Source organism: Musa acuminata, chromosome BXJ2-5 (assembly GCF_036884655.1).
Source record: "Musa acuminata AAA Group cultivar baxijiao chromosome BXJ2-5, Cavendish_Baxijiao_AAA, whole genome shotgun sequence".
Classification (NCBI taxonomy): domain Eukaryota; kingdom Viridiplantae; phylum Streptophyta; class Magnoliopsida; order Zingiberales; family Musaceae; genus Musa; species Musa acuminata.
The window spans coordinates 5,713,090-5,739,987 of record NC_088342.1 but is presented as its reverse complement, the minus strand read 5'-3'; the positions used below and the strand labels follow the sequence as shown (position 1 = coordinate 5,739,987).

The 26,898-nt window shown below is 36.4% G+C and overlaps 1 protein-coding gene across 1 annotated transcript in view; it reads right to left on the bottom strand.

Annotated features, from left to right (window-relative positions):
• Nucleotides 1-26,679, bottom strand: part of LOC103974683 (nuclear cap-binding protein subunit 1) — a 30,356-nt gene extending 3,677 nt beyond the window's left edge. The window contains exons 1-14 of the mRNA XM_065108230.1: nucleotides 26,448-26,679; nucleotides 25,485-25,544; nucleotides 21,830-21,886; nucleotides 20,723-20,794; nucleotides 19,353-19,415; nucleotides 18,012-18,188; nucleotides 14,836-14,961; nucleotides 13,385-13,451; nucleotides 9,761-9,957; nucleotides 9,262-9,332; nucleotides 5,356-5,440; nucleotides 4,526-4,594; nucleotides 2,041-2,159; nucleotides 175-313 (exon numbers count right to left, since the gene is read on the bottom strand). Of these exons, the coding sequence (XP_064964302.1) occupies nucleotides 175-313; nucleotides 2,041-2,159; nucleotides 4,526-4,594; nucleotides 5,356-5,440; nucleotides 9,262-9,332; nucleotides 9,761-9,957; nucleotides 13,385-13,451; nucleotides 14,836-14,961; nucleotides 18,012-18,188; nucleotides 19,353-19,415; nucleotides 20,723-20,794; nucleotides 21,830-21,886; nucleotides 25,485-25,544; nucleotides 26,448-26,531 (1,386 nt within the window). The 5' untranslated portion in view covers nucleotides 26,532-26,679. The remainder of the gene's footprint in view (nucleotides 1-174; nucleotides 314-2,040; nucleotides 2,160-4,525; nucleotides 4,595-5,355; nucleotides 5,441-9,261; nucleotides 9,333-9,760; nucleotides 9,958-13,384; nucleotides 13,452-14,835; nucleotides 14,962-18,011; nucleotides 18,189-19,352; nucleotides 19,416-20,722; nucleotides 20,795-21,829; nucleotides 21,887-25,484; nucleotides 25,545-26,447) is intronic.
• Nucleotides 26,680-26,898: the final 219 nt, after the last annotated feature.

The following is a 26,898-nucleotide window of genomic DNA, read 5'->3' as shown; positions in this document are numbered from 1 at the left end:
GAAGTAAACAAGGTCTTAAAAAATGTTGTTCTCCCCTAGAATGTACCCGATGTTATGTTGTATATAAACTAAATTGTAGGTGAAACATTTAATGTTTGTTAAATTATCAACTTTCATTGAATTAAGTCAATTAACACATACTGGGTGGCCAGAAGATTAGCACATATTTGTTACCTGCTTGATTTTGTCCCAGTATGATAGGCGAACTTCCCTTTCCAACACTTCTTGTACAAAAACCCTTTGTGGGGCCCATATTGGAAGATCTTTAACATGAGCCCATTCTTCCCAAGGCCAAAAGTATTGAAAATTTGACCTTCACCATAATGAAAGTGTTATTCAAGAAAACAACTCAAGTATTATGAAAATTAGCAAAGCACAAGAATTCATTGCACTGCAAAGTCAACTAAAAAGAAGCAAAGGAATAAATGTTCTATAAAGCTGATCATAGAGCTTGGTGGACAATGATAGCATAATATGAAACCAGAACTACAATCCATGGTATACCATGGCAAGCAATAACAGTCACAAGTTTGTCATTTTATAATAACTTTTGGTGTTAAAAGTTCAAAATTCAAGGAATATTTGGTAAATATTTGACATAAATTAGGAGTTTATTACCTAAAAATCTATACAGAAGATGGAAAATATATGAACTTTGATATATTACATTTATTTACCAGACAAAATTAAGCATGATGAAAAGGACAAACATAGCAGATGAGTGATATCACAGATTAATATAGGGAATAAATATTCAAATCATGATTAATTAAATAATTATGTATTAACCTGGATTAACTAAAACATCATTTGGTAGGACAAAAATCATGAAGAATACATGAATTTTAAAACCAGCAAATAATGTTATGCTAGATGGTTGTACGTCATATATCAGCATTTGTAACATTTGGTATGAGCATACGGACCTCTACATCACAGTTACTGAAAAATAGCATTTGACATGCATTAGGCAGACTTGATGCCCCAATTATATTTGAGATCAGAACAAAAATGGAGCCCAGCCATACATGTTTAATTAAATTTGGAGGTCAAATGATCAAAATGTGCTAAGTTATGGCGTTCAATTACAAACAAGTTCCCCAAAGCCTTTTAAAATATATCTCTATATTTGACGAGCAATGTTTCCAGCCTGACTGGTATTTATTGGTCTGATCAAATATAACATTCAATTATTATTATTTTCTGGTTAATAACATGTGGTACAAGTTGGTATACTGTCCATCCAATTTAACTTCATGTTGGACTTGAGTTCGACCTCACTCAAACAAAATCCAACTTATATTAATGGATAGAGTTTCAGGTAATGGTTTCCAATTCAATGTGAAACCGGACCCCACAAGTAAGTTAACGCGCTGCTAGTATCTTGTCCTTTTCCAAGTTCAGAGTACATTTGGAGTGTGCCAATGTGTTCTCTAGCTATATATGCCATTTATACATAAGCTTATCTTCATCTAAAGGTCTTTAACTATGGAGCCCAAATATAGAACCCGACTACCACTGGCACAATGACATGCCAATCTTTTCAAATTTCAAATAGAAATTACCATATTTGTCCATATGAACTACATAATTTTTTTACAGGCACACAATGATTTCTCATCATGTTAATCATAACTAATCTTTGATTAGCTTAGATCATTTGATAAGATGCACTTCTATATGACACACAGTACTTACTATTGACCATGTTTTGAGAAATTTTACCAGAAGAACTAGTAGCCCAAGCTGTCAGCCAAGATCATAATGACAGAAAAGCAACAATGCAGGTAGTAGTTTTTTTTGTAATTACCACACATAACAGATACAAAATATTATTGTAATAAAAAATTTGAATAAATCAAATTCAAAAAGAAGTGTCAAGTTTTATTTAAAAAAAAGGTTAGAATGGTATACTTCCCAGTAAAAGGACCATATCATAACATCTAATAAATCACATGCCTCTTTCCAAGTCAAAACTAGATTCTAGCTTACTTTTTACATATGCTACATCCGAAACATTTAGTATCAAACTGGACTTACAAATGATGAGAAAACCATAGGATCAGTCTAGTGCGACATTCCATATCCAGATCACCAATTCGATTAAAAAGAGACCGCACAGCTCCTGCCACAACAGCAGGGAATGCACCAGGCAATGCCTAGAAATGCAAAAGAAAGGAATCTGAGAACAACCTTTCACTTTAAAATAGTTAAGTTCCAGCCAATACAATGATACATTAAGCAAATTAATCAGTTTTACTTTTGTGCATTAACCAGCACATATTAACTAAATAGTTGTTACTGTTACAATCAAGGATCTCGATGTTGTGATGCTATACCGCCAATATGAACAAATGCTAAAGTGTACCTCATTACAAGAACATGCAACAACATTAACAGGATTAAAGAATGGTAGCAGTCCAAGACCCCCATATGCTTCTAGAGTGCCATCCACATAACCAACAACAATCAAAGGCCCAAAGCAGTAGGCATAAGAAAAGGGGATTAATAACAACTTTTGGTAATTGAATAAAAAGATTGACAAAGACAAAAAAACAGCAAATAATTATGAATCACTCAAGATTGACTGAGAAAAAAAACTAAAAGTTGTATATGAAAATATTGTGAAAAAATTATGATGAATTTCCATTATGACAACACCTCAATAAGTACCTAACAGGAATGCCCGACCACATGAAATGAGTACGAGTATCTGCAGTACCACAGCTACAAGGAATACGGATCCACCTTATTTGATTCAAAAAATATGATTGTGAAATCCCCCACTCAACCCTAGCAACCAAGGAATGTTATCTAGATTCCTGCAGAAGATTCAACTTGTGATCCAATTTAAGCCGTTGTCAGATGATATCCAGCATTGTGAACATGCTAAAGATATGGGTTAAAGCCACTTGGTCATAGCAATAAAAAAAGTTGGAAACCCATACAAGCTTTTGTAATTGTCTTCTTTCACCCCCTCCTTGACTAACAGTCAAAGAATCAGTTATCAACTTGATGTGATCATCATGCAGAACTACTCCAGCTTACCATGAGACAGCAGAACCACTAAAAACTCCAAACGAAAAAGATCACCAATTTTCCTTGATATCCTACAAGCACATCAAGCTTCAGAGTTCGGACAACTCATCTCAACTAAGACCACAGACAAACACATATGCAAACTCCATCCTCATTGCTCCATGCTCCTTAATATGGTTCGACGACCAGGACATTTTGTGCCTCACTTTTCTACAGCTGAAGGCCTGAAGCAGACGAGTATTTGCACTTGGTTAATAGAAAAGTTTGGTATGCTCTTCATATTCCAATCTATAACCACAATGTTCCTTCTTACATATTACAGTAAGAAGAGGTGAGACAGTATTAATACTACTAGTGAGACTTCAGAAGATTTTATTAGAAACTATAAATAAAAAATAAATGCTCTTAATTTAGTTAAGGATATTACTTTATAAAGAGCACAACGGTGGCAAAAGATCCACTTAGCCAACCCCCAATAGTAGGGACATAATAGATTCTTTGTGTCGGTGTAAGTCTACGAGTCCACGATTGACCATGCTCTCATCATAGAAAAGCCTTAATCCAATTACAACAAATTAAACACGTAAACATTCAATTGTATTGTTTGAAAGCATCACCAAACTTGCTTATCTTTTTAGGTTTCTATTCTTCTCTCTTCCTCTCTAATATCTTCTAAAATGAAAGATTATCTCTTTTAAAATATGCACAGCCAGGGCATGTATAGGTTTCACAAGGACTTCAAAGTTCAAAGCAATGAGCCTGGAAATTCCATCTTCAAGAGACAAGTGATTCTTTGCTTGCACCAATTGTTTCCTTTCGCCATCTGTTAAATCCATGTCAAGCATTTCTACCACAACATAACTTATGAAAGATCCATATTCTGTTTATATACCACATAAACTGTTAGACACTATTAAATATGCTTTATCCAATAGGATGAATTCACACAGATTCATTAAGAGACCCCAGCTCCTGATTTGCATCATTCATAAAGGCATAAGCTATGCAACTTAAAAACACAATAGCTAAGCAAATTTTTTTTTCTCAAATAAGAAATTTCCATTACAGGCATACATGACGTTCACACGTGAACTCAAACCTGAGACATATTACTTATACAACAATGCACTAACCAACTGGGATGTCCCAACAGAGACATAACTAACCAAAATTGATACTACAACCGCAATCATAAAAATTTAAGAAGTATAACTGAAACTAGAAGTACCACTTGTGGAAGCCCTTGGATCAATGAGAATGTCACCCTTGCTAGTATAAATGGCAGAAAGCAACAATCAATTTGACACAAACGATTGGAACTTCAAGAATATTTGATGATATTGCAGGGCACATCATAGAACAAATGTATAAGCATAAAATAGTTCCAATATGCAGGACAAAGCCTCTATATCATGAATGCTGCATAGAATGATTTTAATCTCATTTAGTTAAAATAAGAAAGTCTGAGTGTATAAGCAGAATTTACCTTACAAAGATCAATGATAACTAACGCATAGTAGATGGGTTTGAATGGTGGTTGAGGAAGGAACATTATCTGCAAAAAATGAATGACAATACTAAATGGAATGAACATACGAAAGTACACTAATGGCATCAAATATAAAGGGCAAAAAAAGAAAAACTTATTTAGACTACAAAACCAATACAGAATGCAGATAAATGTGTCTAGAAGTTCATGCATATTAATGCTATTGCACTGTACACCAATATTTTATATATGTTGGACACTCAAATCATTAACATAATGCTTCAGGGCATGTCAAATATGAGCAATATGTGGGTAATTAGAACCTTCAATTGGCTTGTTAATGTACATATATATGCATATGGCTACAGGTACTCTGCAAGTCTTATTTGATGATCAGAGATTTTTGTATATAGTATAAATTATAAAATCACAAATAAGATATGAATATATACACAAACTGGTCCTGCCCATATTATGTTGTCCTACTTTACAAGAATTATCATGTCGGTGTATCCATATTGTATCATGCCATGTCCTGTGTATGTACCATTCAGTGCATCAAAGCCCATCGTTACAAATTACCAATATAACCTTTTCTAAATACCATAAATTTGTAATTATCTTCTCCTTTTCATCTTTTATCTTTTTTGTCTTCCATCCGGAGACTGCTATATACATAGGTTTGTACATATGAATTTAGATAAATAAACTTCAAATGACCAATAAAATTCACACACTGAAGCTGAAAAGACTATGGTCAGCCAAGAACACAGGATAATTGAAAGTTGAAACTGAGAAGCAGCTTATACAAAAAATATAAGGCTAACCTGTGAAAATATTGTCTCTGCCATCAGATATTCATAGCGGAACGGCACAGGCAGGCTAGCCATGTAAGAAGCACATTCCTTCCGGCTATCTTTCCAAGAATAGATAATTATCAAAGCAAATTATGTTTAGAATAATGAAGTACATCAACTAATAAACAATACAAATTTGTCAGTAAAAATGTGTGACGAATATAGAAATTGCAGACACAGAATTTATAAGAAATTGAATTTGTAAATTGGAGTTCAAGATTACGCATTTGCTTATGTTTAGAATAATGAAGTGCATCAACTAATAAACAATACAAATTTGTCAATAAAAATGTGTGATGAATATACAAATTGCAGACACAGGATTTGTAAGAAATTGAATTTGTAAATTGAAGTTCAAGATTATGCATTTGCTTAAGAGTGGTTCTTGAAGTAACACTGGAACAATCACAAGCAGGGTTCGTCGTACCAAGACATACCGCCTAGTATGGGTGGTACATACTAGTCCGATAGGGGTAGTACATACCAATTTGTCAGTATCAGTGATTTAAAAAGCGCTAGGTGCCAAGATCGAAAAACGCCTGAGACCAGTGTCTGCCATACCGAATCGTACCGCCCGATACGGGCGGTACGTACTGGTCCGACAGGCCAGCGGTACGCGGACCGCCCGATACCGGTCCGCACTGTAGCACTGTAGCAGTGCTACAGTGCTCGGTACACCGTACCGTACCGGTACTGAGCCTAGGTCGAAATACCGGTACGGTACGGTATTGCGAACCTTGCCTGAGACGCTAAGCACTCGCCTAGACGCTCGCCCGAGTGAAACAATGTGCTAAAATATAAAAATATACAATATAATTAATAAATATAATTATTTAAATAAAAAATATGATATTAAATTAAGAAAATCTTGTAAAATTATAATATCACATTAACAAAACATCTCAAAATTCAAAACAATAACAATAATTTCAAATAAATAAAATTTAATAGCATTAAAATCAAAATAATATATTATTAATCTAATAAATAAAAATACTGTTACTTGTATACAGTTATAGTAGACTATTAATATATTGTTAACAGTATACTATCAATGTGAGAAGAGTGTGAGTAAGAGGAAGATTGAGGCTACTGACTGAGAGCAGCGAAAACGGTAGCAACGAGCAGCGACAGCGACAATAGTGGCAGCGATAGCAGCCAACGATGACAGTGGCAGCGGTAGCAGCCAACGATGACAGTGGCAGCGGTAGCAGCCAACGATGACAGTGGCAGCGGTAGCAGCGAGCGATGACAGTGGTAGAAGCAACGGGAGTGGGAGCGACGACAGTGGTAGCGATAGCAGTAGCAGTGGGAGCGGCGAGCGACGACAGTGGCAGCGACAGCAGCAGTGGGAGCGACGAGCGACGACAGTGGCAACTGTAACAGCGAGCGACTACAGTGGCAGCAGCGAGCAGCGACAACGAGAGCGGCGACAGTGGCAGCAGTAAAAGCGAGCAGCGGCAAGCAGGATCGACGAGCAGGATTAGGGTTGAGAAGTCGCGAGAGGAAGGCTAATATCGGTGCTTTACTTGGTTCGATTGAACTAACTAAAGCAACGGAGATCGAACCAGACCTAAAACGCTGGTTCGATCGCCTGGTTTAACCCGGGTGCTCACCCAAAGCACCCGGTGCCTGGGCTCAAGCGAGCGCCCAGGCGGTGCCTCTTTAAAGTGTGCTGCCTAGAAATGAAACGTGGCGAGCACCCAAGCGCCTACTGAAATCACTGGTCAGTACGCCCACCGTACCATATGTCAGTATGTCAGCATACTTTGATATGTGTCATACTGATGGCCGATTGTTAGATTGGTACGGACCAATAAGATGAACCATGATCACAAGTAACAAAACACAATACCATAGATAGTTTAGAAGACAATGTTGCCAGAGTTGATTACTGTCGGTATTATCAACATTTTCACACAGCAACAAATTGCACAGTGACAAAATTAGTCAAAGGTGGTAACTATTTAGCATGATATGGAACATAAACAAATGGTTCTTCAAAGCTATTTATTTTCTGTTTTGCTTTTCACTTCCTGAAATTGCCGAAGAAAGCATCAAATTTAAAATTGTGCATGCGAGAGAAAGACTAAGGATGCCTCTAGCAGACCGTGTCATTGTGTGCCAAACCACATGATATATACATGCCTGCCAAGGATTAGCAAATGCACAAAATCAACAGCCAATCCTTGATCAGTCATTACAAATAAATTGGTAATGGCATGGGTCTACCAACATATATACAAAATGATTAGATGTACGACAAAACACAATTTCACAAATCAAGAACATATAATAGGACAAAACTAAGGGCTCCTCCAAAAACATCAGAAGCAAATATAATTTATTTTATATGTTTACTACTTTACATAAACTCCTATGTTATCTAACTACTTGTTTTAGAATATTCAGAATTAGGATATATGAAAGTACATAATAAGCAAATCGATGAATGAGATCAATATTTAACAAAAAAATCAATGTGCTAGAATCTAAAAGAACTTCACAAAGGTTATCGTAATAACCATGGTTCTCTTTACCGGTCTATACCAATGTATCGATCGACCATCGGTACAGTACGTATCAAACCATACCGATGTACCAACACATGATACGATAGGAAGCACCGACAAACTGATATGTACTGCTCATACCAGTCTCTACATGCTGTTTGTAACAAGCGACATACCGTGGTACGGCGAACCTTGGTAATAACCACTACACATAGGAAGAAGTTTATCAACTACTTTAATTTCATTAAGGTTCTGCATACCTGTTTGGTATCCAGTCAAACCAATATGTAGTAATATGAATGTCTAAGAAAAATGATATTAAAAAAAATAACTAATGTGGAAACCAGAGCAGTGCTATACCTATGTAAAACTAGCAACTCATGACAGATATATACCAGGAAATATACCAAACAAACCACACTAATTGAAACTACAATTATGGTTAAAGCTAAACTAACTCAATGGCATCGAAGAAATTAATTTTTGTAAGGTCCAAGCTTTAAACTAAAGCAGTTTTTTATGCAGTAAAAGAAACTCTTACAGAAAACAACGAGATTCTTGACAAACTAATTAATGACAAGAAAAATGATAAACAAAAAATTGTTGGTTATATCAATGCTTAATATGCATCTTCAAAAAGTTCTCTTGCATCGAAATAAAGTTTACAAAGTGTACTGCACCCAAAATAATAGGGCAGTGAAAACCAGATGTAATGAAAAAGGCAGCTAGTACCTTAAAATTTATGCGTTCAGCAATAAAATGAACAAAATAAACTACAAGATGAGCAAGCAGAATATCTAAAAACATCATTGATCTAGAAAGAAGAAATGCAGTAGGATAATGGGAGAAACAGTTGAAGGTCTTGGCATTAGCAAAGCAAACTTGAACAAGGCCCTGTTTGGACAATAGTGGTCTATTCCAGAGGATCTAAAAGCAATAACCAAAAACAGAAGCATGCATCATGAAAATGCAAGTTAGAAAGGCTTAAAACTGGCAAATAAGGTTGCTATTACATGAATAACTGGCAAAACAGGATTAATGAGGACATATGATAATGATAGCAACTTAACTGAACCAAACATCAAATTTTCATGACTCAAGTTAAATAACATATGGCGTGATAGTGCACATTACTTTCAGAGCATACTTTTTGACAAAATCTAGTATATAATTTACTTTTTACTTTTCCATTGTTTGAAAATAATAACACTTCCAACAACAGGCCATCCTGATCTAATCTTTTTGAACAAACCATGTAGTGTCAATATTTTTGATGCAACAAGAAACAATGTGAAATTAAATTTTAGATACAATGAGAAACTATGTAGATTTAAACATGAAGACAAGGAAGTGTATAACCAACCATCCGTTGAAGTAAAGCAGCACATCCAACAAATACTCTTCAACAATGAACCGATCAATTGGTTGCATTTTCTGCCACAGAGAAGAATTAATAATTGAAAAGACTACAAGGAAAATAAGATTTGTCAAATAACTGGAAAAGGTAATAAATAATATATTGAGGTAAAAATGTAGCAAGAAGCAACTCTATCATTGAATGGCCCAAACCCAGTTCAAAGTCGGTTAACCTTTTCCATTCTAGCCAATTTCCCACCAACTTCTGAGCATATGACAGAGAAATCAACTAAAATTGTAGCAACCTTAGGTTATATTAATATGGATTGAGAAGTGAGAACATCAGTATCAGTCAACATCATGAGCCGACTTAAATCAGTAACTTTAGCATTAGCCAAGTGTGCTTTTTGCGAGAAACAATTGCTTATATTAGCAATATCTTATGGGAAGATTACTTGGAGACTTAATTGTTGGAAAAAATCTCAAACAATGGAAGGACAAGTTACCTCAATTTTGTTTGAAGGAAATATGTGAAGTCGACGAAGCCGTTGAGGATACTTTAACTTAGCTTCATAATTTTCTCTTTCTCTAGAAATTGTAGACCGTGATGATGATGTAGATTGCTTAGGGCAGCTAATAGGAGAAAGATTATAAGACTTTCCAGAGACCAACTGTTCTTCAAATGATAGATGAGGTCTTGGAACTGCAAGGTTAAATTACTATTACATTAGAAAACATGGATAATAGGAGGAAATAAAGAAATACAAAAATTTAGTAAGAATTTTCTTGACTTACATAATGAGTTAACAATAAATAGTCAGATTGTTTAAAGTAACCAACAAACATAAAAAACATGCAAGCATGTGCATATAATGTAGATAATGATCATTTATGCCACTGAGCAAGGAAAAAAGCACAAATTTCCTAAGTACACATAAACATAAATACACACTCCTTATAAAACAAAAGAATATATACACATAATAAGAAAAAAAGGAACCTACACACAAGACATAGAGAAGATACACATGAATGGACTTTTAATAACTATACAAAGTCACTTTAATGGGAAAGAAATTATGAGACAGAAAAACATGAAACTCATCAGAAAACCAGAGCTGCATCCAAAAATTAAGCACAATCCAAAACTTGGTTGATTTTGAAGTTAAGATTGACAACTTATATTTATTATAAGCAAAATGGCTAATCAAACATTGATTTATGGTAACTAAGAGAAACAAATGGGCATGTTCTCTTATTATGGTCCTAAATAATAATCAGAAGATTCAATAAAAGACACCATTGGCACTTGTCTGATATATGTTTCAGAAAAGTTTGGCCTTTTAACTGGATCATCTGCCAAACATTTACTACATAATATCTCCTCCACTTAAACTTTCTGCTTCTGTTTTATAACTTTGTAAACTTCATTATCAACATCTCGCAAACCTATTGACTCCTTTGCATATAAGCCATGAGTTATTTTCAATTCAACCTACATAATTGAATTGAGCACAAGACAATAAGATCTGTTGCTATCACTATTCATTATCCTTGTTTCTAGTATGACCATCCATGTTGGTAGTTCTTTAGTTGGCATAACCAAATATCTTGGCCCTAAAGAAGTCCATCTAGCATCTAGCTATGCACCACAACTGCCTGTGAAAACCTAAACTATAAAAGTGAGCGTATAATGCAAATTATGAACTGAAACAATTTTCCCATCTCAGAAAACATGATATAGCATCATCTTGATGGTCCACATTTTAATCTTTTTATCTGGAATATCTGAGAGAGTATGAATACCACCAACGAGGCAGCTTCATGAACTTGTATCAAGTCACGAAATAACCAGAATAATGCCATACGTCTGTTTAATCTACTCAAGCTCTCCAGCCCCAAGTATTTCACATTTGTGACAAATTCACAAGTAAAATATGCCATTTCAACCACCAGAAGTGCTGAAGTAATTTTTTCAAATAAAATCTTAGTCCATGATTAGATACTAAAAAGCTATTATGTAAGACTGAGATCCATACTAAAATCTTACAGTAAAAGGTTTCCTTTGAACAAGAAAACCTTCTACTAGTGTACGACTGAGATCCATGATCTGTCACGCAGCTGCATGGCTGTTTCTCTCTGGAGTAAAATGAATAACCCTCTATCCTTGGATATGTTTCCCACCATGCTTCTATGTGGCTTTCCGCTATATGGGTTCCCATTTTCACCAACATTCTTAAATGATTGAGATGGAAAGATAGACCATTTCATAAAAGAAGCAGAACATAGATTGGAAACCACTTTCAACAAGATGTGAGACAGGTGTTTCTCCTGTACTATGTATCAAATACCTCTAAGAAGCCTGAAATTTTTTTGATGTTTATGCCATGGTTCGCCATACCACAGTGTACCACCTGGTATGAGCGGTATATACTGGTCATACAGAGGATCAGTATGGGTGGTGCATATCGGTTTGTTGGTACACTCACCGTATCATGTGTCACCGGTACGGATTGGTAAGGCGAACCATGGTTTACGCAATGAGAAACCATAAGTTCCTGAATAAATCAACTACACAAATGAGTCCACTGAGACTCAAAGATGGCCTTGTTCCATCCACCTCTATGCATTAGGTATCACAGCCAATCATATTGACCATGAGAATCAACAAAACCATTAACTTAGTTCTCTGATAGGAAGTAGAAACTGATAATAAAGATAAGTGCAGAAATGAACAACCAAACTACCAATAACATGCCCTTCAATTTTACAACTGCAGTTCTTATGTCCAGTTATGGTGGCACATTATTATCATAGGCACAAAACACAATGAAACTTATTAACATGAATATGAAAAACTTGACCTACATCCTCAGCCGTCTTATTCCCTTCTTTGGAGAACTAACACATTTTAGCAATAGTCTAGACTACCAACATGGTATTGCACACAACAATATGGCAAGATTAAGTATTAAAAATCCTCATGCATTGAAGCCTATAGTTCACCTTTACTCTACAAGATTACAGCAAGCCATCAATCAGATGATAATCATCAAATGTCACACAATGATAACTTGGGCCAGTCATAACATGCAATAGTTGGCTTCCACAAAGTTGCACAAGTTCATATAGTGCACAAATACCAGGACTGTAACCAAGGCTGGTTCTTTTGTATCTTCTACTCGTATTGCCCTAGTACTTGCCAATAATTAGATTACACATCAAGCATTCAGCAAAAAAAGTGGTACAATACACCAACTCACAAAGTATTGACATTTCCAGTTCCAGCCATGATAACTAGAATAGGAGCATACCGTGCTAGAATACCAACACATAGTACATCGACACATACCTTGATAACTTGAAAAGGAAAAGCAAGGGAGGAGATGGAGAAGTATCGAGAGATTAGACGGACCAGTATTGAACATGTCTGTGCCAGCATATGGACACATAATATGCCGTAGCATACCGTGGTACCCTGAAGGGGGGAGCAGGGGAAAGCTACGAGGAAGAGGAAGACAAGAAGAAGTATTGAGAAAATAGATGGGTCGATGATGGCTGATGGATGGTGGAAAGCAAAGAGGAGAGGGCACCAGAAGTGGCAGTGGAGTTGGGGGCCATGGTTAAGAGCAAATCGCAAGCCCTAAGAACGGGATCTGCTTCTCAAAAATTGAGCCACTATCACTTTAGTGAGGAAAAAGGATCGACTGCCTAAAATGGGGCAATCTGCATCCCGGTTCATGCACAAACCATGAAATATTGAACTAATACAAAATAGTCCAGGCGAAATGTCCGTCCTTGCAAACAGATGGTTGGTACTTTCCAATAAAAAGATTACATATCAAGTATTGGGCATGAAAAGTTGTACAATATGATAAGGTTATCATGACTAATTGCCGGAGGGCAACATGTGGAGTGTGGACTCCATCTATCTAAATAATTTGTCAGTATTTTGGCAAACTTACTTTCACCACTTCCAAATGCACATTTTTGCTTGACCATGATTAAAAACTGTTGCTATTAACACAAGCAAAGCAGAACTACAACAAGGATATACAAAAAATGAGCACTAAATAGAAACCATCTAGATCAACAATGGCATGTGAAAAAGATGCAAATAGAGCACGTACCACTATCAACCTTCCATCCATTAGTGGAAAGAATTTGTATATGATCCCATAAATCTTCCACAAAATCCTGACAAAAAGAACAACTAGTGATATTAAATAACAACAATCATAGTTATATTTATATATTTAGAAGGTTTAACCATGACAATGGCATCACTATTAGTGTATTTAGAAGGAATATGTCCTCATGTAAAAGCACAAAACAATAGAACAACAAGCATACATATGATCACTTAAATAATAATACAAGAACAAACTTTTCTTTACCATCTTATATTCTTGATAATGACAAGTAATTATGCAGACAAGCTAACTATATTATGAAAAGTCGTACTATATAGTGAAAAGTCATACTATATAGTCATAATATAGTCATACTATATTATGCAAAGTCATACTATATAGTCGTACTTGATAATGAAAAGTAATTATGTCCTCAAGTAACTATATTATGATCATACTATATTATGATAAAACCAGTGATTTCAATAGGCGCTCGGGCGAGACAAGGCGAGGCTCAAGCGTCTCGCTTCATTTCTAGGCGGCGCGCTTCAAAGAGGCGTCGCCTGGGCGCTCGCCCGAGCCCAGGCGTTGGGCGTTTCGGGCAAGCGCTCAGGTTAAACCAGGTGGTCGAACCAGCGTTTTAGGTCTTGTTCGGTCTCCGGTGCTTTAGTTGGTTCAATCGAACCAACTAAGGCACCGATATCAACCTTCCTCTCGCGACTTCCCAACCCTAACCCTGCTCGTCGTTGTTGCTGCCACTGTCGCTGCCACTGCCGCTTCTCGCTGCTACCGCTACCACTGCCACTATCGCCGCTCGCCTCTCCCGCTCCCGTTGCCGTTACTCACTGCTACCTCTTCTCACATCGACTCGATAGCATACTGTTAACAATATATTAACAATATACCGTTAACTGTATACTAATAACAATATTTTTGTATTTATTAGATTAATAATATATTATTTTGATTTTAATACTGCTAATTTTTATTTATTTGAAATTATTGTTATTGTTTTGAATTTTGAGATTTTTTGTTATGTGATATTGTGATTTTGTAATATTTTTTAATTTAATATCATATTTTTATTTAAATAATTATATTTATTAATTATATTATATATTTTTATATTTTAGTGCCTCGCTTCGCTCAGACGAGCGCCTAGCGTCTCGAGCGTTTTTAAACCTTGGTGCTTAGCGCTTTTTAAATCACTGGATAAAACAAGAACAAACTTTTCTTTATGAAACTAAGTTTCCATTAAGATCATACAGGGTTTACAACCTACATAGTTACATCCATATTTTTCATGCATCATATATTATGGGTAATAAAGGCATGGTATATTTTTATTGTATTTTAAAATTACAAAAATAGACAATAGATAAACAAGAAGTGTAATAAACTGCAAAGAAGTTAGTAAACCTAGGCCATAGAGATCAAAAGAACAATACCTTTTCTTTAGCAGATTTGTCTTCATCCGCTTCAAAAACGATAAAACTTGTATCTTGAGAATGCTTCCTGATGCTTAAATAAGATTGTATTCCAACAATGACTCGATCAAACTCATCTGGAACTTGCTACAGTCCAAAATAATGTTGAATTTTTTACTACAACTGAAACTTCCATAAAATGACTTACAGTTTAAGTAAAATAGATAGCATGAAGAACAAACAAATTAGTCAACATATTTATTTAATCATTGGCAGCAGAGAACATCAAGCAAACTCAATGACCCATTTAACATAGAAATAGTAAAGCTACATGCTTATAGAAACCATAGCAATTGAAGATGCTTAGCAAGGAACTCCTTATATGATCTAAGACATTTAGCAAGGAACTTTCTCCCTATTTGGACAAAGGGGCATATATGATGAAATAAATTTGCCATGTCTTTTGTTCATGCGGTTTTCATCACATATTTATTAAAATATATGTCTGCTCAGTTACAAAAAAGAAAAACAGAAACTTGGACTAAGTTAAGGTACCATAAACTTCTTTCTCACTACAAAGGCAAACAAATGAGTATGCAAGGGCTGCAAGGTCATAGTGTGGGAAAGCATGAGTCTGAACAAAAATTTAAAGTTGTGGTCCGATGCTGGTTTCGACATATTGTCAGACTAGTACTATACTGTTATTAAAATAATAATAATTCTCTACCAATAAGTGTATGCTGTTTAATATTTCTAGTATCACTGAGAAATCAAATACTTTCGGGAAGCTTTGAGCAAGCATTTAACATGTACCAAACAAGTAACCTACAGATTAGATCCAGCATGTAGTTGATATAGATATGGCAATCATTTTGTTTACCTGATTGCTTCATGGGCTATCAGATTTTGAGATAATTTTGACTGTGATGCTGTCTTTGGAAAATCATATATCAGAAATGAAACATTAACAAAGAACCAAGGTTTCCAATTAAAGCATCCAAAATTATGTCCCTAAGCTGACAGCCTCATAATACACGCACAGAAAATTTGCAGGTTTCTTCCTATTAGTAAGTGCACATAGCAGTAGGATAGGCCTATGCCAAATCACAACCCCAGTGCTTGATGCAATCAAGGTCCAAGGTGTACCTTGGATCTAGCTAAGTTCTAAGTTGGTTACTAGCTCAAGGTCAAATGTCTGTGATTCAGTCAAATTTAAAGTCCTACATGGCAGTGTTGTCAATAAGCACTAGGTGCCAAGGCTCTAAGACACCCGAAGCATAGAGAAAAAGAAGAAGAGGGCGGGAGGGGGAGAGAGGAGGGAGGGGGTACCATCGATCGTCGATGGTGTTGAGAGCCACCAGAAGAGGGAGAGAGATGAGGGGGTCGAGGGGAGAGACAGACTCAAGAGAGAGGGAAGGTGATTATATTAGGGAGAAGCATAGAGCAGGGATGGCAGTTGTACCATTGGCCTTCGAAGCAATCAAGAGTTAGATAGAGGGGTACCACCGTCGAAGGTGGAGGGAACAACACGACAAGAGAGAGAGGTACCACCGCTGGAGATGGAGGGAACAACACGGTAAGAGAGAGACAAGAGAGGGAGGTACCGTCGCGAGAGGTGGACGGGACAACATGGAAGAAGCATAAGGATTAGCACCGATGGATACCTCCTTTCATGAGGGGAGGGACCATCGACTTGCACACAAACATCGATCGTCGGTTTCCACACCCACTCGGAAGTGTAGATCCGAACGCCTCGCACGACGAAGATGACACAACGATTAGGTTAAAGAGGGGTCCCACACAAAGAAAGGGGGGGGTCGGGGACGAGGACCAGTGAGCTGGATAATATAGCTTGGTTGAATCGAATCAATCAATTCGGGTTGACTCAAGCTCGTTTAAAGCTGATTTGGGCCAGGCCAACGCTTGGGCCCAAGCGCAAGTCTACGCGGCGGCCACCTGAATCCTAATTTAGGTGCTAAGACTTCGCCTAGGCAAGCGCCTATTGATTTCACTGCTATAGGGTCTCAACTACCATGTGGCTTGAGATTTGTATGTGATTATACGATAGAAATATATTTTTTGAGCATTCATCTTTTTCTCTCTTACTTTCCCACTTAGCCTTTTTTAATCTTATTATTATTACGTGATTTCTGTGAATCAATTCCTATAGAAGGCATCAGTTGTCACTTAGGTACTTAGGTAATCAGGTAATCATCCCCTACGAATTAGTTGTAAACCAACACAGGGTGTTAACTAAACAAAAGGATGCATAGGTACTAGCCCAAGCCTAAGTAATAGATCCGTACAGTCCATCAACTTCACCCTTGTAACACAGTATTGAGCACTGGGGCAGTTATATTTCCTCTTTTTCTGTTTCATTGTTTCAATTTTAGTGCAAAAGAGGCACTACACATATACCCAGACATACAAATGCAGAGAGAAAGATCTTCATAGTGACAAAAAAAATGGAATATTAGAATTTATTTTAACAATAAATAAGCAAATTTGAGAATATCATAAACTAGAATTTGAAATATAAGAACACTGAAAAATCCAACAGGGCAAGGACAATAATGGGAAAAAGCTATTGGAGCCAAGATATGCATAACAGGTAATGTTCAATTCAATTACAATTTATGACCTCATAAAAGTAAGAAACACCAAAAGAGCATATGAAACGTTTATAACAAAAAATATCTGAACGAATAAACATAAAAGCAGAATTACCAGTGATGAAAGGGAAGATGGAACTGACTACCTAAATGTTCAATTCAATTACAATCAAATTGTTTATGAGCTCATAAAAGTAAGAAATACCAAAAGAGCATATGAAATGTTTATAACAAAAAATATTTGAATGAATAAACATAAAAGCAGATTTACCTAAATGAAAGGGAAGATAGGACTGACTACCTAAATGGATTTATTGCAAAATAAAATATCTGAACGAATAAACATAAAAGCAGAATTACCAGTGATGAAAGGGAAGATGGGACTGACTACCTAAATGTTCAATTCAATTACAATCAAATTGTTTATGACCTCATAAAAGTAAGAAATACCAAAAGAGCATATGAAATGTTTATAACAAAAAATATTTGAATGAATAAACATAAAAGCAGAATTACCTAAATGAAAGGGAAGATAGGACTGACTACCTAAATGGATTTATTGCAAAATAAAATATTGTGTAATACCTCAATCAATTCTGTGCCTCCCCACGGGAGACAGGACAAAATGCAGGTTATATAGAAGTCAGCACATGGTTGCCAAGAAGGATTACCAGCATCCTCATCGATAATTGTGGCAGCAGATGATAAAAGTGTCTCAAAGACTTCAATAACTGAACTAGGCAGGATAACTTTGCTGCACATCTACACCAAAAACCAAAGAAATATATCACCCACACAAGTATAACTCTAAAAATGCTAAGATACTATGGCATCTAAGAGAACCAAATAGAGCCTCAAATGAACTTGAGAAAAGTTCAGCACTTAAGCATATACAAAAGCAGGTGTTTGGAAACAGGAGATAAGAATCTTACTCTCAATAAAAAAATTGTTCAAAAGCTCTACAGATGAAGCTTATCTGCACCTTCTTTCTATATACCATATTACAGGGGAAAAAAAAAACCTTAAGGTATACCTCTTAAAAAATATGTTAAGTTTATTCATATAAAATGATAGAACTACATAAATAACCATGCTTTTGTATTATCACATCTTTAACTTTAATTATGTTGTGATAATTTACTGTTCTTTTCCTCAAGGTTCCAAATATCAGTTACTGATGTTGGTTGGACCATAAGGTATCTGAAACCATGCTTTTTCTACCCATTATTCTTTCCAGGTTGGGATTCATTGGTTCATTAATGTTATTTGCAACTTCAAAATGGTTTTAAATCATTTAATCCATGAAAGCACAGCACCTTAAAAATACTTACAGGAGTCCGGTCCAATTACAATTATTTGTATTAGTGTATACTAGATATATTGGACCTGAATGACCTAGGCGACTGTTGGCATCACAGTAAGTCCACTTCTTAGTGCCTTAATTTGCTCCTCACAAATCATTTGATCAATTTTCTTTGGCTAATTTCTGATATATATCCGAATTCTTGGAAAAATTAAGTTGATATCAGCCGATCTCAAAGACGGCTGATCTCTCTCCCTACTTCCAGCTGATTCCTGAAATTATACCCGATTTCTCAGAAAGAATGGATTACTCTCTGACACAGATAAGGATTGCCATGTTAACTAGCGAGACATACATGGAGCATAATGTAGCAAGATGAAAATTCAAACGAGACTAAAAAGCCAATTTCGAGTTTGACAACATCAGTAAAATTGGAGTCACAAACATCAAGATTCAGTGCATGTTTCTCCACAAGATGCATTTAAAAATTAAAACCTCACATAAAAAACCTAACAAAAACAGATGCAAATAACTGAAGAATTATCTACAACCAAGCAGAAAAAGGAAAATGGCAGGGGCTTGATAACTGGTAATGTCTCTAAAAACACAGATCTATAGCATACCAGAACTGTCAGAAACCTCATCAATGTACGAATCTTGTCACAATTTTCTGAAGACAATGCCTCCTGAAAATTTTAGTAAACAGAAGTGAGCTATATAGATGATTAATAAGAAACAATTTTTTAACAGTACAAATACAATATGACAGCTATAATACTTGAAAGCAGTGATTTAAAAAGCGCTAGAAGCCAAAAAGCGCCAAGGTCCAAAAACGTCCGAGGCGCTAGATGCTCGCCCGAGCGAAACGAGACGCTAAAATATAAAAATATATAATATAATTAATAAATATAATTATTTAAATAAAAATATGATATTAAATTTAAAAAATCTTACAAAATCACAATATCACATTAACAAAAAATCTCAAAATTCAAAACAATAACAATAATTTCAAATAAATAAAAATTAACAGTATTAAAATCAAAATAATATATTATTAATCTGATAAATAAAAAAATATTGTTATTAGTATACATTTAATATACTGTTAACAGTATACTATCAAGTCGATGTGAGAAGAGGAAGCAGCGAGCAACGGTAGAGGGAGCGGGAGCAGGAGCAGGAGCAGGAGCAGCGAGCGACGACAGTGGCAGCGGGAGTGGTAGCAACGAGCAGCAGGAGCGAGAGTGACGACGGTTGCAACGGTAGCGGCGAGCAGCGACAACGGTAAGGGAGAGGCGACAGTGGCAGCGATAGCAGCGAGCAGCAACAACGACAGTGGGAGCGGCGACAGTGGCAGCGGTAGCAGTGAGCAGCGGGAGCGGGAGAGACGAGCGAAGACAGTGGCAACGGTAGCAGCGAGCAATGGCAGCGGCAACGGGAGCGGAAGCGGCGAGCGACGATAGTGGCAGCGGGAGCGACAACAGTGGCAACGGCAGCAACGAGGAGCGGGAGCGACGAGCGGTAGTGGCAGTGAGCAGCGTGAACGACAAGCAAGGTTAGGGTTGGGGAAGTCGCATTGATATAAATCTTTGGGGAAGTCGCATTGAACCAACTAAAGCACCGGAGACCGAACCAGACCTAAAACGCTGGTTCGGTCGCCTGGTTTAACCCAGGCGCTTGGCGCCTAGGCTCGGGCGAGCGCCCAGGCGGCGCCTCTTTAAAGCGCGCCGCCTGGAAATGAAGCGAGGCATTGAAATCACTGCTTGAAAGAAGTATCACAGATCATTTATCAACCAAAGACTTAGAACGGTAGAGTCATAAAGAAGAGACCTTGCTAGTTGCAAAGGGATGTAAAAGCATATATGAGCCAAAACGTATAGTATCAAGAAATCACCAACGCTTCACCAATGCGAAACTAAATAAGTAGGAAACTCCTCTGTGTGTGTGTGTGTATAGCGAACAAGATGTCAAAGATTAGCAAAGGTCTCACCTGTAGCTTGCAGTGTAGATCATCCACAATGTTTTTTCCAAAGTCCTCATCCTCTAAATTTATCATACCAACCTGAAGATGAGAAAGTGAACATACAAATTAAAAATGAAGCAAGTCTAACAACATTGTCAATGATCTGCACAAATCTTGACTCAGAAATTACGCACATTGCTCTTCTGTGTACTTGCACTCTCCTATAATAAAGCGATAAATGAACAGATGAAATGCTTCTAGATGGATGTAATGATGTTGCAAAATGCAAATTATATAGCTAGGAGAATGCAAAGTTTCAAAGTTAGTCTATCATATATATCCAACAAATTTATGAAAATAGTAACAGTCTTTTATTACAATCTGTTTGGATTTTTCCACCATTTATTCCAATGTGGGGTTCATTTGTTCTCAGTTAAAACCAAAATCAAGAAAGAAATAAAGAATCATCATGACATTTTAGTTTAGTGTGCAGGTTTTTTTTGGGGGGGGGGGGTTGGGTCAGGGGTAGGCAACTACAGTTGCTATGTCAAGTCCTGAAAAGCCTAAAAATGATACATATACATATATACATACATATACATATATATATATATATATATATATATATATATATATAGATATAGATATAGATATATATACACATATTTATATTTATATATATGCATGTGTATATATATGTACATATATATAACCAACCAGGGAATTAAAAAGAAATCCTTGAAAGTTATGTACTATAAGAAGGCTGATCCCAGAAAGTACCCAAATAAATGAAAAGAAATTTGAACGAAAAATTTAATATCACAGTTAAAGAACCATAAAAGTTACTCTCCTTGGCAGAAATATTTGAAATTTTTTCTTCGACTATTTTGGGAATGGTTTGTATGAAAAAAAAAAAGAAAAGAAAAGAGAGACCAATGCATGAAGCCCACACCACTACAGCATCTTTAGGTGGCTACAAGTGATTGGCATAAAAAAAATGAAGAAAATAAAGATAAAATCATGATAGAGCAAGCAGAGGTATGCATTGATCCATAACAACTATAAAGTGAAACAAGTGTATAAAGAATCTTAAAAAAGAATATTACTAATGGTAAAGAAATTATTTAAGCGTACCAACACTCCATAAAATGGAATTTTATGCGGCAACTGTTCGGCACACTGAAGAAGAAGCTGATTAAATCCACAAAGTCCATGTTAGCACAAAATAATCCATCAACGTAACAGCAACACATGCTTTTAGGTACAATAACATCAATAGAAACATTAGTTTCTAAATAATGCACTGCAAAGAAAACATGCAGAATATACTTCTTATAATTCTCAACATTAAAATGAAAATTATCAGGATCAGAACCTTGTGTATACTATATGAAGTCCATGTCAAAAACAGTAAATTCTTCAACCGAGACAATTTAAAGCACCAAGCTGATAAAACACTACATTAATATCTTTGATGGCAGACAAAAATTACAGTGCATCTGTTTATTAGTTATGTGTCCGGTGGTCATATTTTAAAAAAATACTCACATGATGCACTTCTCCCACATCTTCCTAAAATTAGCTTGCACTTAGAAACATATGCATTTGCACACATATATCCAGCAGTGATTTAAAAAGCACTAAACATCAATAGGCGTCAAGGTCCAAAAACGCCCGAGCAAAGCGAGATGCTAAAATATAAAAATATATAATATAATTAATAAATATAATTATTTAAATAAAAAAAATATGATATTAAATTAAGAAAATCTTGTAAAATTACAATATCACATTAAAAAAAGTCTCAAAACTCAAAACAATAACAATAATTTCAAATAAATAAAAATTAATAGCATTAAAATCAAAATAATATATTATTAATCTAATAAATAAAAATATTGTTACTTGTATACAGTTAGTAGTATATTGTTAATATACTATTAACAGTATACTATCGAAGTGAGAAGAGTGTGAGTAAGAGGAAGATTGAGGCTATTGACTGAGAGTAATGACAGCGGTAGCAGCGGCAGCGAGAGGGGGAGAGGCAAGCGACGACAGTGGCAGCAACAACGAGAGCGAAAGCGACAATAGTGGCAGCAGCAGCAGGAGCAGCGAGCGGCGAGCGACGACAGTGGCAACAGTAGTGGGAGCGGGAGCAACGACAGTGGCAGCGGTAGCGATAGCAGCGAGCAGCAGGAGCGGCAAGCAACTACAGTGGCAGCAGCGAGCAGTGACAGCGAGAGCGGCGAGCGACAACAATGGCAGCAGTAGAAGCGAGCAGCAACAGTGGCAGCAGGAGCGACGAGCGACAACAATGGCAGCGGGAGCGAGAGCAGCAAGCAACGAAAGTGGCAGTGGTAGCAGCAAGCAGCGGCAGCGGGAGCGGCGAGCAGGATTAGGGTTGGGAAGTTGCGAGAGGAAGGCTGATATCGGTGCTTTAGTTGGTTCGATTGAACCAACTAAAGCAACGGAGATCGAACCAGACCTAAAACGCTGGTTCGGTCGCCTAGTTTAACCCAGGCGCTCGCCCGAAACGCCCAGCGCCTGGGCTCGGGCGAGCGCCCAAGCGTCGCCTCTTTAAAGCGCACTGCCTGGAAATGAGGCGAGGCGCTCGGGCCTCGCCTCGCCTCACCCGAGCGCCTAGGCGAGCACCTATTGAAATCACTGATATCCAGAATAGAGAAAAGTAATAAGATAAATCTTGATAATTACCTTTGTTGCATGCCCTATTTCGACACTCAATAGTATGAGAACAAACTTTACCTGATGACATTATAATTTTCCATAAAATTAGGCCAAATTGGTAAAGAAAAAGTTAGACAAACATTTTGCTAGAGTTCAATGTATTGGATCCTTTCCTAACAGCTTGGTATTTGTTGTAACCCAATAAAAAAGTTTATCTTAATATCATGATAGGTTGCGAGTCCAAATCATGTATCTGCCCTTATTAATCTCAGTGCTTGATTAATATTTGTAAAATGTCCTCTCTGATAGGTTTGCACGATGTATTTTGGATCAGTTTTAAAAACCAAGCCTAATCTAACTTACATGTGAGAGGGGATGTTTAATATACGCTGGACTCTTTTGTAACAGCTTAACTTTTCAGACTTGTGGTAACCCAATCAAAACCTTGCTCTGATATCATCTTAAACTTTTCATCATTGCCATTACATCTAAAAGCTTATAGTAGTAAATAACACATGATTTTATTTATATTCTTAACACAACCCCTCACATGTGGAAAGATAGCTTAAACTCATCATATGAAACTTGAATTAATTGGGGATTATCCAAAGTTATAATTTGATCTGAACATCTAGTCTCGTTTGAAAAGAAAAGTTCTCAGTATTGCGGTAGTTGCTTCTACTAATAACAAATTTCAATAGATAAATTCTACCACCAATTGACAATTACAACAATGTTTTATTTTTCCGATAAACCTAATTAAAATAATGCCAAGATGCCTATGCCATTTACATGATCATTTTTTCTGTATACCAAGTTTACATTTAAAAACAATCATTTTCCCTTGCTACTTCAGCTATTAGCTAAAATTCCTGTAAACAAATTTTGTTAATGCTTCTTCAAATTATTATAACAATTAGTTCTAACCTCCTTCCTGCCAGTGCTCATACCCTATGGTCTCAAACTAAGATATCAGCCGGCCCCAACAAAAAGCAAAGATAGAACCCTTGCTTAAGATTCAACGCAAATGAGAACCAACATAATGGGTCACTTTCAGTCTTTGTTTTTCGAGGCAACTAAGGAAGATGCATCGTGTCACTTCTAAGTGACGACCTAACAATGTAGTCAGAAATTGATTACACAAAGATCTATATTAGCTATCAGCTATCTACACAGCCGTTACCATGGAAAAATATTTGTGGAACAACAATTTTTTAGTTTGTATAATGTCTAGCAATTGCCTATGTTTAAAAGATGATAGTCATCAGAATTAACTATGTTTTTCTGCATTTAGCTCTGAGTTATAATTATTTACTTTGAAACATCTCTGCATTTAAAAATTATTGCATGTTATTTTTCTTTTTAAAGCATAATTTTGCTGTAACAACCCCACTCTAGATCCCACGACACTGTCATACAAACAGAATTTTGGGTGACATTTTGGAAGCACGAATATCTTGCATCTAAAACGAATTCTAAAGCAGGAGGTAGTTTGTCAAGAAAGTAAAAAAAAAACTAACAAGAAGGATTTTTAAAGGCATCATGTATCCGGTGATTTAAAAACTCACACAATTTCAAGTTCAATGCTCAGATTATCTATCTGTTCTAATATATATTTCCTAGAACTTACATAAAGCACATTCTTCCAGAGAAACTCCGATAGTTTTTTTTAGATACAACTATACCGTTTTCTAATCTAAAATGCAAGAAGAATAATTTATTAAAACTTCCAATAACCTTAGGTTAATTTCAAAGAATTTTTTAAATGGGATTTTAAGATATTTACCGAAGCTGAAAATTCATCAGATTTGTCAAAGTTGTTTGATGTATGCCTTAAAGTAACTTCTGGATGTCTTGAAAATCATTTAACAAATTTGTCAACTCATTTGTTTGATGTATGGATCAAATTTGTCAAAGTTGTTTTTGGTCCAACTATCAAACTTTACAGATGTGTTAAGAATGTCTTTGCAGGGTGCTTCTTTGGATTCTCATATTGAAAGATAGACAAATAAAAATCTTCATCCTTGTATTTGAGTTACATTTATGCCATGTGACGACAATCAACGAACGTCTAATAAAGATCATGAGCTGAACACGGCATTACCTCAGATATTTCATCTTTGGAATGTTCAAATTCTCGCCAGAGCACACCATAACATGTTTCCTGTGACAAAAAACATATGATCAAGACAACAAATGAATTATGCATCTGGAAATTATTATTATGAAGTTTGACCAGATATCTGGAAGAGAAGCCTACTTGATCCTTTGAATTGACAAATAAAATAATGCTTTAAACAAATATTAAATAACCACTGCCTGGGAGAATCCGATGTTTCTTGATTCGATGGAAAATTTGCTAAACTATCAACATTTTGCTAATATTGTTTTGCAATGACAATTATAAGAAACTACATCATTACTCCAGTAACAAGTGCACGAAATCAAGCTCTTGCAAGAAGAAGAGATCAAGAGGTAATTTTTAACTTTGACAAACATCTCCTAAGAAAAATTCCTAGAAAATCAGATAAATTATTCAGTTTGACAAGAATCACGCCTGCTGTTTCTACATTTTTACACTATAGCATTCCACAACGACACTGCTCAAAATTTTGCCTATCGTGGATTCAAGCTGAACCTGGACAAATTCTGTTCCACGTCACAAATTTCAACTTAACCCTAGAACGGGATCGTAGAATACGTAAAATACCACCATAGACTAGGATTTTCTTCGAGAATCAGATGTCACCACAAACTAGGTTTATGAAGAATCAGAGGCCACCGCATACTAGGTTTTCCTTTTTATGAAGAATCAGAGGCCACCGCGTTCTAGGGTTTTTTTTCGAAGAATCAGAGACCCGTCACAAGCTAGGGTTTTGTCAAGAAACAGAGACTACCATAAACTAGGGTTTTTTTCAAGAATCAGAGGCCACCACAAACTGGGGCTCTCTTCCCGAGAATCGGAGAAACGACACAACCAAAATAAACAACGGAAAAAGAGATAGATAGATAGAGAGAGAGAGAGAGAGAGAGAGAGAGAGAGAGAAGACGAGAAGGAGGAACTGACAATGTGTTCTTTGTAGTCGACGGCGCCGCCGTACTCGGGACATTTGTCGCCGACCCTCAGGAGAAGAGTCTGCCAGCTGCTCATAGATCCCAGCTACCGAAGCGGCGAGGACGGAGGCGAGGGGTTTGGAGCACAAAGAAGTGATCTGAGGGAGTGCAAGATGGAGAAGTGAGGAACGGACGACGACCGCTGTGGGCTTCTACTTGGGGTTTCAAGGGCTGGCGGAAGCTCTCCATTGAATTGGGCTCAAAACGGGCTTGTCGAATGGGCTTTTAAAGAGTCGGAGATGACGATAAGAAGGGATATTAACCCTCCATTATGTGGTCAACATAAACGGCTGCAATGACCATTAAAAGGTAGAATCGCCCGTGCTTTCTTTGCACTGATAAGCTGTCCTCGCATACATACTTCAGTCAAACGCTAATTAGACATGTCACATCAATATTATTTG